The sequence below is a fragment of the Osmia bicornis genome, chromosome 6, assembly GCF_907164935.1.
Source record: "Osmia bicornis bicornis chromosome 6, iOsmBic2.1, whole genome shotgun sequence".
Lineage (NCBI taxonomy): Eukaryota > Metazoa > Arthropoda > Insecta > Hymenoptera > Megachilidae > Osmia > Osmia bicornis.
In genome coordinates this window covers 6,024,159-6,036,384 of record NC_060221.1, presented here as the reverse complement: position 1 = coordinate 6,036,384, position 12,226 = coordinate 6,024,159, and the positions used below count along the sequence as shown (strand labels likewise).

The 12,226-nt window shown below is 35.7% G+C and overlaps 2 protein-coding genes and 1 long non-coding RNA gene across 3 annotated transcripts; all 3 read left to right on the top strand.

The window, feature by feature from the left end:
• The first annotated feature begins 267 nt into the window (after positions 1–267).
• LOC114878526 (40S ribosomal protein S12, mitochondrial) lies at positions 268–4,986 on the top strand. The gene is made up of 5 exons (XM_029192437.2): positions 268–426; positions 752–799; positions 869–916; positions 4,217–4,441; positions 4,692–4,986. The coding sequence occupies exons 1-5, from the start codon at positions 363–365 to the stop codon at positions 4,823–4,825; spliced, it is 519 nt and encodes a 172-aa protein (XP_029048270.1). The 5' UTR covers positions 268–362; the 3' UTR covers positions 4,826–4,986.
• Positions 4,987–10,090: 5,104 nt separating this feature from the next.
• On the top strand, positions 10,091–11,030 carry LOC123987870. The gene is made up of 2 exons (XM_046286137.1): positions 10,091–10,326; positions 10,736–11,030. The coding sequence occupies exons 1-2, from the start codon at positions 10,257–10,259 to the stop codon at positions 10,978–10,980; spliced, it is 315 nt and encodes a 104-aa protein (XP_046142093.1). The 5' UTR covers positions 10,091–10,256; the 3' UTR covers positions 10,981–11,030.
• A 5-nt stretch (positions 11,031–11,035) lies between these two features.
• Positions 11,036–11,703, top strand: LOC123987871. The gene is made up of 2 exons (XR_006829511.1): positions 11,036–11,149; positions 11,212–11,703. It is a non-coding gene; the product is annotated as an uncharacterized LOC123987871 (long non-coding RNA).
• The last annotated feature ends 523 nt before the right edge of the window (positions 11,704–12,226 follow it).

The following is a 12,226-nucleotide window of genomic DNA, read 5'->3' as shown; positions in this document are numbered from 1 at the left end:
TTCCCTTACTATCAAATGGGAAACGTATCTATGAAATAAATTGTGATCTGCAGATTCTAATTCTCTAATGTCTTTTACAATTTTTGCATCACTTTCAGAACATACATATTTATCGAATAATACTAAAACGGAATTTTTCTATTCTATTCAGTACCAAAATTGGCCCCTTCCAATATTCTTCCTTCTTATTAAAGGGTTTGAATCTGAGAAGAGACACGATAACATAGGAATGTATGTTATCTACATACAGTTAAAGACTGCTACGTAGTTCGGTGCCTTCTCGCTAGACAAAAAGTAGAGAATGCCCAAGTGCATTCTCTAAATGTGGTTAATTGTCAACAAAACATTTAATTATAACAATTATGAATTTCTTGACTAAAGGTCTAGCGAACATAGCTAGATCTTGCCTCACTAAATCCATTCAAGGTATGGTCATTATTTCATAGTAATTACATTTTATTGCATAACCTCTAATGTAACCTCTCCGTAAAGAGATCATTTTTCTCTTTTATAAATAATATTTCACAATTATCAATAACCATCAGCTGATATTTATATGTTATAAAGTATTTGCAGTAACTATATTTTGTTGTCAAACGAAAATTGTAGAATGCTACTCCAATAACTTAGTGATTAATATTCGTGTTTATGTTTATTATTTGGCATAGATAAACAAATTATTTAATAACTTACTGTAATTACGTATATATGTATGCGTACATATTCATACCTAATGATATTTATTTGATAGGTAACAGCTCACAGTTAACAAGATTATGTGCGCATCCTACTCCTCAAGGTACTTTTTTTATTTATCAAATTCCAATTTTTATAATTTGAAGTAATAAACGTTCTTATTTTTAACCAGGAAGTATAGTAAGCACTGCTAACTCATATATTGGGAACATAATACAAGGTAATATATTAATAATATATTGATATTTTACAAAATTAAAGCTCAATTTAACTGAGAGAGTTTTACTAATATTGCTGGATAAATATCTCATAAAAATAATTTTCATAACTTCAATCACTCCAATAATTAAAAATCTAAAATTTTAAGCAAGTATTAACAACATTGCTGAAAATAATACAAAAATTCATAATTTTTATGTATAATTCAACGCAAAATGGTAAAATATTTCAATAATTAATTAACATTAGTTAACAATCTAACTATTTATAAAAGATCTAAAATGTAAAGTAAAGATAGGCAACTCTGTCCAAAATAAGACATAATCTACGACGACCCATTTGCGTGAAATTGTGCGAATATTCGTGGGTCTTTGTTTGCGTTTCCCATAAGTGTAACGAGGTCGGACAATTCCATGAGAATTCGAGTGACGTCTCGAGTTTCTGTAAACCTTTTGGACAGATCGGTATCTCTCTCCGTCTGTGGAGAGTAAATGCGGTAAAAGGGGTGGTCGAGCTAAAAAGGGACTACGGCTTTCCGGCATTCTTCTTCGCGAAAATACGCGTGGCTCGCAAAAGCGCACGCAGTCTTTACCTCTTTGATCCCTACGAATAGAGAGATCTCGAAAATGCAAAAAGGGATCCGGCTACTCCGCAAGAAAGGACACGAATTGAGGGGGGGAAAGCGGGCTTTTCCTTGGCCAACAGCGAAAATCGCTGGGAATCGAAGGGGGTGACGTGTCCATTTGTGGTTGACCAGTTGTCAGAAGTGATCTGTGAAGGGTATAGGGCTATGGTAAGATTGTTATTCGTATTTTCCCATTTCTCGCGACGCCACAAAGGACATTCTCGTGGGATAGTCTCGTTCTCGATAACCGTGAACAAAATGTTAATCATCTCATTGGTTTTCTGGAAATTTTCTTAAGTTTTCTAATAGAAACCGTAAAAATACATTTAAGGAAACTAAAATATAAAATATATTTCATTTTATTTTTCTGAACATCATTTTTGAATAAAGATTCAATGCATTTGCAAAAATACATAGTATTTCTTACACCATTACATCTTCTTTTATACTCTTTGTTATTGGTAATCAACACTACCAATTTAATTTGGCCAAATAATTAAGAAATGAAAATGATAGGACAACTTTGAATACCATTCAAATCATACTAATAATATAAAATAGCCATTGATGCATTAAATTAAAAAATTAATTTTCAATTTTGTCATGTACCTTACTGGATATGGCTATATTTGCCTTATCAATCAACATGATAATGACATTTTAGTTATAAGTTCAAAGGTCCTGCATCCGTCTATACCTTCAAATCCTAAGCATCCGTTTTTCAAGGGTTAATCATCATGAATCTTCCAATTACGCAAAATGTTCCTTCTTTTCAATCTCAACTAAGAGATAAGCCGTAGATTTGGCCTGTTGCTACGTGTCTTGGCTGCGCGAACGCGACAAAGGCGCAACCGCGACTTGGAAAATTTTTCGCAATGTAATCTTGCGCATTGATCTTCGAGAAAAGGGGTTGCCTTCCATGCATAATAGGTTCTGCTGGTCTCTTGCCTTAGTTAAGTCCGAGTTAGGTCGGATTAGCAGCGGCAGGCTTGGACATCTGTCGTATTGACGGACGGTGGTCAGCCAGATCTCGAAATGAACAACAATGGTACAGTCTCGACTAACAGACCCTGCTAAATCGTGGACTACTGCTATGAACGAACAGAGTATCACGAAATTGTCGTGTCATCCTCGACATTTCACTTAAACTACCTTCGTAAACTACCTTGTAACACCGTTAATGATTGATTTTATGCAATGATTTTAATACATTCTAAATTTTCTCAATACTGTCCATTTTATGAAATAATAGAATATTCGAAGTGAATTCAACTTTTGGTAAGAATTCTATTAGTGGCATTTGAAATAGTTTTTCGAAGTCTTCGTAGTTAATTTTTAATGTCAAAAAAGAAAGAAATCATTTTTTGGATAATTGTTTTCTTCAATTAATTAATTCCAATTAGCTGTTATTCAAATTTTTAATTAAATTTTCTATTACTTAAAATATTGTCACTATACACTTCACAAAAATGTTTCTAAATTTTTTTTCATTGGTACAACCATAAATGGTACTCTGGGTCATTTTTTAAATTTAAGTACTTTTCAACATCCTGATAATTACCTTAGATCCATTTTTATCTATCATAACGAAACAACAAATATTATATTTTCTTCTACGAAATTCAACCAAACCCATCCAGAAATTAATTTCCATCCCAGATTTCTTTCGAACGAACGTGACCAGAGAATTTGACAATTGTATCCGAATCCATTTTTACAATTTTTCGAATTGAACGGTAAATTGCTGTTCACTTTCATCCAATGCGATCTCACGGGTGGTGAGTTTTTTGTACAAAGATGGACGTACCTTGCCCTGTAACAATGTTGCTTAATAAGCTTATGCACGCTCGAGCGAAAAAGGATTGCTTTCGTTGGGCGGCTTGCAGATGTCAAGCGTCCGTCATATTTGATATTCCATCGTCGGGGACCCTTTTCCCTCAGGTTATTTGCGAAAGAGTTTTCAGTTTCCTGGTACCGTTACCACGCAGTGGGTCTACCATTTTTCCAAACCTCTTGGACAATACCTTTGACTAGGACCCGATGATCCTTCGAGACTTTATTTTCTTATCTAATTCTTCGTCCTTTCTGGTATTATTCAATCCTTCCATTAAAAATCGTATCACATTTTTTCGAAGAAAAGTGTATTCAGAAAAAAACAATGAAAAGTATTTCCTGTGAAGAATTTGATTTTGATGGTTCCTCTTCGAGGTGAGAAATAGCTAATCCTGTCTCGGGGCGAGATTTCGTAATAGAAGTGTCTTCAGGTGTGATTAGACTCAACTGGTGACGTAACACGAAGAATTTCCAAAGAAAACGTAACTGTTACCATTCACCCGATTATTACTTTCCATTTATGGGTGCACACGTCTCCATGACGCGACGGGAGTGTACATGTTTCTAATCGCTTTACTGGTTTTAATCCTTTGGGGACCAGACGTGATTTCTTAATGCACAATTAGTTTTCATTTGATAAAAGGGAAAAGATAACCGTTCTCTGTGTTAGAAGTTTCAATATAATAGTAGTTGTTAAAAATACTGAGTATCAGCTCAGTATTTAATAATTAGCACAAATATAAGAAAAATAATTTAATGATTAATTTTTAAGTGTTTCTGAATGTTTAACTTTTAATGTTGAGATTTAATGTTGACCTTGTTATAAATGTTTAATTGAATTAGGTTTCGCACAGATAAGATTGGGCTCGACGTTGATGCAAATACACCTACGTCGTAAAAGAGGTATAATACCAAAAAAGAAAAAAAGGCCATTAGATGGGAGACCATTCTCAAAAGGTATAGTGATAAAGACACTGATTAAAAAACCCAAGAAGCCAAATTCTGCGAATCGAAAATGCGTACTAGTTCGGCTTTCAAGTGGCAAGGAATTGGTCGCTTATGTGCCCGGTAAGTAATTCTACTTGTATAAAATATTAATTCATTATTCATCGTTACAGTCATTGGTGTAATTTGAACCTTCGGGGTGGGCCAAGTTCCTCAGAAATGTTAGAACTTTAGAATTTTGTAGTTTTAAAATTTTTTTAAATTTCATATTATTGTGAAGTATTGCCAGCTTTCAATTTATATTCCTATAATGAAGTATTGCAAGCCTTCAAATAGCTTCAATCAATCACATGTTCGTATTGCTTCATTTCAGGAATTGGTCACAATCTTCAAGAACACAACGTCGTATTGTGCAAGGTGGGTAGACTGAAAGATACCCCTGGTGTACGAATAAAATGTGTCCGTGGAAAATACGATTTACCTCATGTAGTTAAGAAAACAAATTGATTACATAATTCGTTGAATTTTTTATAAAAATATCATTATTGTAAACGGTGGAATGCTATCGCAGCTTCTTGTATAAATACCAACAAGCGACGTTATTAAAGCACCGTTCAAATTGCTTGTATATAATGATGAACATTAATTATTATCACATTAATCCTTGATCAGACTTAATTCTTTGTACTCCATTGGCGCCATTATAGTGACACACATAACTTCTAAAAAAGTTTCAAAATGTGACTTTCGAATGCTTCGATATCGCACGAATTCGATGAACGAACAAAGGGGGTGCAGTGAGGTCACGCTTTTCGGATCTAACGCCCCACAAATTGCAGCCTTTTGACACACATTTCGACTATTCGCCCCCCGCCATGGGTTTACCGTTAGATGGACCATGCGTCGTCCTTCGAGACACAGGCACAATGTATATTCTGGTAGATCGGGATGTCACAATGCAGAAAGGGTCGTGGTGCAGCCCTCTTCTCTCGACATTATTACGGAAGGGTTGCTCGTGAGCCTTCCTGCATCTGCACCCTGGTGCATCCACCCACGCGGCCACTGGCTATTGGCCACATGACATGCTGACCAACATCCTGATGTTTTCAAAAGGCTGGCTCTCAACCTGGTCGTTTGAACGACACTTCGAAGAAACTCGACTATTTTAATCTTGTCGATACATGCGAACGGTAGGCGTTCCACGATAATGGATGTGCTCCTTCAACGAATATATAATATAATGAAAATTATATAAGAAGCACTTGGAATTGAATTTTAATGAAGATGTAGGATGAGAACCTAATGGAGAATGGTCAACCCCTTGGTGAGGACGACGATGACACAGATTGTTATCAGACTTATGCAGAATAAATTTGGGGTTTGTAGAGCTATACAGTTCTACCCTTTACTGTTGCCTGATTCGAAGCGCAATTTCTTGACCATGTAAACTCAAAATATTTATCAAATATCAAATTAGATTGGTGATGAATCAGATTGGTACATATGGAATGTCATTTTTTTAATAGAACTTTATAGATACAGTAGATGAAAAAAATATTAACATACCAAGTTTTATTATGACAATTATAATTAAGCATTAATTAATACGTATTTAAAAAATGAATTAAAGAATTAACATAATTCATAATAATTGATTGTCAAACATTGTTTGGTACATGAAATAAACTCACGAAATTCAAACTTTCAAAAAATAACATTTCATAATGTTCAAAGAAAAGCTTTCACTAGAGGGGTAGTTGATCATAAAAGATCCACAGAAAAAAAGACAGGACAAGAAAAAAATGCGAATGAAAATTACTTTAATCCGTATACGAGGAGGACGAAGGTAAAGAGGCGAAAAGTGGATTCCCTTTTTTTGCGTCCTGGGCAAAAATGGTCGTTAACTAATTTAAAACCGTTTTCGAAGTCAGGCGAAGTTAATCCGTTATGCTATAATCGAGTTTCCTTCAAATCCAACCGATCCTCTTCTTCTTCCGAAGCGTTGTAAACCCCTCGACGGATAACGCGGCTAATAAAAACCAACGACACGGTATTTTTGAAAAAGTCCACAGCAAATCCATACTGCTTTTATTGCGTTACACAGGACGCGCGTGTACCTGACTTGAGTAACGCGTACATTTACCATTTACGACTTCCCTTTTTCGCCCTTTTACTTCACACCATGGATCCTGGGATCCTGATGGCACCACACTGGAACTGGTTGCTTTATTACGGTTTTCCGCAATAATCACGGTTTCTTTGTCGATTGCATTTCGCCTTGATAAATTACTTTCACTCCTGAGTAAACCTGTACATTAGCTATTCCCTCACCGATTTCGATCATTTTTAACATTTTAAACAACATTTTTCTTTCAAGAAAATGTTGAACTTTTTTCACGAAAAAAGAAAATTAAAAAAGGATTAAACATTAATTTCAATAATTTTAAGTTCTGACTTGCGTGGTCGGCCATTTGATAGTGTTGGTATAGAAATATAAAAAAATTTTTAAAGAAAGTATATGTAGAGAATACGGGAGCTGTAGCAATTTTTGGGGGTTGTAAAGGATGTTTCTAACGGGTTTTCTTGTTTCGAAGAAGAAGAAATATGGTTCAAGGAGAACAAAGTGGGGCAGCAGTCCACAAAACGCGGAAATCTTTCGGTGACCGCGTCACTCTTTCCGAAGGACCTTCAAATAAATAGCATGTAAACGCTTTTCGTCTCTTCTCTCTAGAGAGATTTTCAACTCTTTACCGTACGGATTAGTAATCGGACACCGAGCGTTCTGCTCTCGAAAGTTTTTGTCCTCGACTATTTTTGCCAACATCTCTTTACTATTTTCTATTTTTGCAAGCAATTTTTGCAAAATCAATTATAAACAAAAGTTTTTTATGGAATTAAAAACAATATGTAAATTTCTCAACAGCAAAAAGTACACTGAAATAAAAATTTGCTATAAAAAATATTTCAAGCATATTGTATTAATTGAAATACTGACTTGTTAATTAAAAATTAAATCGTATATCTTCGAATATCTATAAAAATAATTAAAATTCTCAACAATGTAATTAAAATTAGTTTCATAAATTACCTCGATGAATAACATTTATTTTTGCAAAATTATATTTTTATAACGATAGTCTCTCTATAGAAAATAATTTATTTTCCTCAGACATTTTCAAAAGATCCCGACGATCTCTTTGGCAAATAAGACGTATCGATAAAGACGCTTTAACTGAAAGGTGTTCACTGAAAGGTGACCACTCGGTCAAGGAATAAGATTCGTTCTCGAAGATCTATCCGAAGGCGTGTCCTGCGATATGAAAGATCCTGAGGAAAGAAAAGGGTTCCCGCGGGAAAGGAAGGCGTACGCGAGCACCGGAAATAAGCAAATCTCGAAAGTCTGTTAGCAAAACTTGGCCGGTGGTCCGACCGCAAGATAAATCGAAAAGTAATTACTTTGGCTCACGTTGAATGACTTAATGTGTCTGTAGCCACCGTCACGTTTTTCTCCAGTCGCTCTGGACTGCTTTGGTGTCGAATTCTATTAAAAGGGCTGATGTCTGTCTAAAGAACTGACACTTTCAGACCCCCTACTATGCAAAATGAAAATATATATTTGGAGGCATCAAATGGTAAAAGAAATTTCTATCTAGGTACCATTTCTCTTTCTATTTTCAGCAAAAGTAGTATAGCAATTAACCACAATCGATCGTTTTAATTTTCAAGCAAAGAAAATGTAATTCTGATTGCAGTAAGTATGCAATTATTTGATACTCGATTTGGAACAATACGTTTGGGATTAGGTGAATGGTAAACGCAATGTTTACACAATTTTGAACCCATTTCAACGAGTTCAGTCGGTGGAAAACCATTATTACGTTACAAGAACTGCGATTGTTTTATTGGTGGAACTTAATTAAAATAGTACGGTCCCATAGAGACCTATAATGAGTTCTCGAACAAGAACACTGTTCCGTCTTTGTGCGAATTGTGTTACCGTCAGGGTAAAGGTAAGTCGAAAACGATTGTCTACTTTAACGAACGGTATGGTCAGAAAATTTCTCAAGGTTTTATTGCACGTTATTTGGAAGCTATATGCCTCTTACCTGACAATATTCCCGTTTAATACGAAACCATTTCGTCTTTCAGCGAACGCCACATAATGTCCATTGACACGTTGTACAGGGTGTTGCCGATCTGGTGGCACAACCGGAACCGGGGTGAATCTGCATAAAAAAAGTAAGTAAAAAATGTAAGGTGACATTTTTTTCATGAAACTTCTTCTCGTAATAAATCAATGTTAATTTTTTATTTTCATTTGATATATTTAATTTTCTCTTTTCGAGACTTTCAAGTTATTGGGTCTAAAGGACATGATAATTACCGATTATGACCCCCTTTCAAAAGCAGCATTGACCGCTCCAGTTATATTTTATATTCCGTTAGAAAATTCGGGTCATTTTCACGAATATTTGACGAACAGCCTATAGGTCGAAGTTATTTGACGAACATCTGTTTAAGCTTCTGATAATATTCAACGTGGTGTGAATACAAATGGAAATATTGCATGAACTTGGATTCCACTAACCATTATCGTTACGAAACACCATTGTCCTCTACCTTTGGGAAATTATGAAGAAGTCGTTTCGAGTGATTACAGTTGTGAAATTACGAGACACTTTCTATTAGCCATTTGCGTTATCTAACGATGTATGTAAACGGTTAAAATCATTGATAACATCACGATTGCATGGTTCTGGATTATAGGTGATTTAAAATGTTCGATGATCAAAACTCGTAGACTATCGATTTTTAAAATTTTTGTATTTCTCAAAAAAAAAAAAAGAATTTGATTAGTCTCCTAACCATTCTAAAATTTTAAGATATCAAAATTTCAGAATTCCAAAGTTACTAAGAGACTTTTAGATAGATTTTTATTTCCATTTGTTTTAAAACGAATAGAACAAACAAATGCGATCTAAAAAAAGATGATATATAAAAGTCTAATAACAACCCTTTCGTTCATTCGTTTCTCACCGTAAGAAAAGCGATAACTCACAGCGGGCCAATTTAAAAGATTTCAACGTGGTACGTCGAATTGAGACGTTTCCACGACGAATCATCATGAAGATTTTGCAACCCGTACCGTTACATGGTTTGTATACATTTCTGTGAGAGCAGAGCAGATGCAAATGCGCGGACCATTCATCTGTCGTCGTACCGACGCGATGGCCACGGGAAAAATCGCAAATAACGGGTTGCGGTCGTCCCTGCACCATAGAAATGTGGGTTATGTGGCCAAAAGAGCAAAAATTTGTATACACGAGAATGGGAGGCGGTGCAGTGAATTGAGCGCCAGGGTGCTTTTCTATGGGTAGGACACGACGTTTTAACGGGGCCCAAAACGGAGGACTAAATTTGGCGTGATCTTGGGATGAAGACATGATGAGACGTCTCCACTATATCGAGCATAACTGTACCCTATCCTTCGACGTTTCTCGTTTCATTCCTACTTTTCTCACACTCGAATTTCTTCGAACTTTGTCGAACACAAAAATTTTAAGATTAAAAAAAACTTTGAATTAATTGAAAAACTTCGGCTTGCTAAACACAGGAGATTTGAAAAATTAATTCTTTAATTTATAAAATTTATTGGATGAAAATCCAACTCAATCACAGAAAGTATTGGCATATGAATTTTTATAATGAAAGGGTTAATAAAATATATATTATATTAGAGTTTAGAACACAGGATAAAATTATAATGAAATTTTAACGACTCGTTAGAAAGCTATGAAAAACAATAGATGCCAAGGGTGCTGCAGTGGAAAGTGGCTGGCCCAATAATTAACGAGGCAGCCGTGAAACTAAACCATTAGTCATCAGGAATCGAAGAAAAGAGGTTCATCTTCCGGTGCTATGCGATGAAAATTGCCATATGTTGTGCATCCCTAACGAGCAACAACCAAAGATGATCCATCGAGCATTTCCAAAGGACGAATGTCAAGGTGCAATACCGTTGTCATTGGCGTAACTAGGATTATTATCTGGAGTAGGCTAAATCCTTCAACTTTATTAAAAGATTGAAGTGTCTAGTGATGCTTAATTTTAACATACTTTTTATTCACAATTTTAGAAAATTATTACATGTCCATGTAATAATGGTCATTGGGCGGAAGTAGGTAAGAGTCAAGGTAGACACAGTCTACCTTATTTATTACAATAATTTCTAGAGGACTAACTTCATCTTGACCCCTACCTACTTACGCCAATGACCACTATCCATCCCCCAGCAACCACCATTCGGATGGACGCATAAAAATTTTGCAAATTTCACTAGGCCGCAGCGCTTTCGCCGCATAATTTATGAGCACTTTACGCAAATTCCGCGATTCTTAACCCTTTCGCCTGTTCCAGTCGTAAATCATTGGACACGGGCCAGAAACAAAAGGCAAGCACGAAATACTAGGGAAAATAGACATGGAAAGGACCGGAGTAAAGGGTTATGCAGCGATTCTATGCATAACCGTAAGGACAAGCTAAGCGTTATACAGATAGACACCCCGCAACGCGGATACCGGCTACCAAAAATGTCGAAACATTCAACCCTTTGCCGAGCAGTTGCAGAAAGTGAATGTTACCCGTCCTTACGCGGGATTTAAGAGGACACCGACGGAAGGATTTAGTGTGCCAGCCGGTAACTGGATGTTTGGAAAGGCTGCAGAGGCACGCTGACTACGACGACCGGATTAATTTAGCGGGATTCGATTGTTCGAGGTCAAGAAGCTGTTGCGATTTGCTCCGAGGACGATGAAGACACGACCACGACAGGTACGGTGGCAAATTCAAGAGTATACCTAGGACTATAAATATCGACGCAACTTTAATTTTAGGAGACACCGAACCTGTATTGTACTTCGCGACACGCCTACTTGGGTCTGATAAACGAATTCAAGGCAGAACGGAGTATTCATGCCACCTCCCCTTCCGATTTTACTCTTTATGTATACGACTTGATTGGCTTGACTAAGCGCTACTTCATTTTATTATTCCCATTAACACTTTGACGGTCGCGCATTTCGTAGAATATTAATTTTTCTGACTTTATGTTTCTTAATACCTACTTATGTCTATTAGGAAGTTATCAGGAATTATGCTTGACGGTTCTGTTTAACGTAAGCAGTAAAATTAATAGATTGTAGAGTTAAATTGTAATTAGTATTGGAAAGAGTACACAAAGGTAAGGAGAGAATGGTTGCTGAAGGGTTAATTAAGACACTCATATTTGCAATTTTATCAACGATTTCATCCCTTATGTACTAACTTAAATATTGTGCCTATTTCATTATAGTAATTCAATAATAATAAACAATTTATTGAATCTATCTAATATTTCTTCATTACAACTTAAAAAGTTTTATATGGAACTTTCTCAATCCAAGTATTCATTTACATTGTAAAACCATTTTGGATCTCCATTTTGTAGTAATAATTTTCGTTTTCAAAATAACAGTTTATCACTTATAGGGTTGATCGGGGGTGCATTGTGGACAATTCCGAAAAAGATGGCAGTTGTCAAAGCTAAATAAAAAAATTAACAATAATTCTTAACACGTGAACATTACGACGTGAAATTATATATTCCTCGGTTTAAAATAATTGAAATCTTAATTTTAAGAATTAGCTACAACTTTAAACTTTACTTTATTAAACGCGTAAGGAATTAAAACAGTCATTATTGGTCCCAAGTACCTACCAACGCGTATTCATTATCGCGTTCCCGATGGTGTCTACGTAATCGCGTAAACGTGTCATTCCCTAAACATTTTGGAAATAGGAAGTGGTGAACGCGTGCCAGTCGGCATCCCGGCGCTATGGTCATCAGGAGTATACCCCCTCCATTTTCTA

Bases quoted from the DNA above. Each gene is read 5' to 3' on its own strand.
- LOC114878526 (XM_029192437.2), top strand. From the start codon at position 363: ATGAATTTCTTGACTAAAGGTCTAGCGAACATAGCTAGATCTTGCCTC. The intron at 427-751 runs GTATGGTCATTA...TTTATTTGATAG, and splicing joins CCTCACTAAATCCATTCAAG to GTAACAGCTCACAGTTAACA. The intron at 800-868 runs GTACTTTTTTTA...ATTTTTAACCAG, and splicing joins TGCGCATCCTACTCCTCAAG to GAAGTATAGTAAGCACTGCT.
- LOC123987870 (XM_046286137.1), top strand. From the start codon at position 10,257: ATGTTGTGCATCCCTAACGAGCAACAACCAAAGATGATCCATCGAGCA. The intron at 10,327-10,735 runs GTGCAATACCGT...CGCCTGTTCCAG, and splicing joins TCCAAAGGACGAATGTCAAG to TCGTAAATCATTGGACACGG.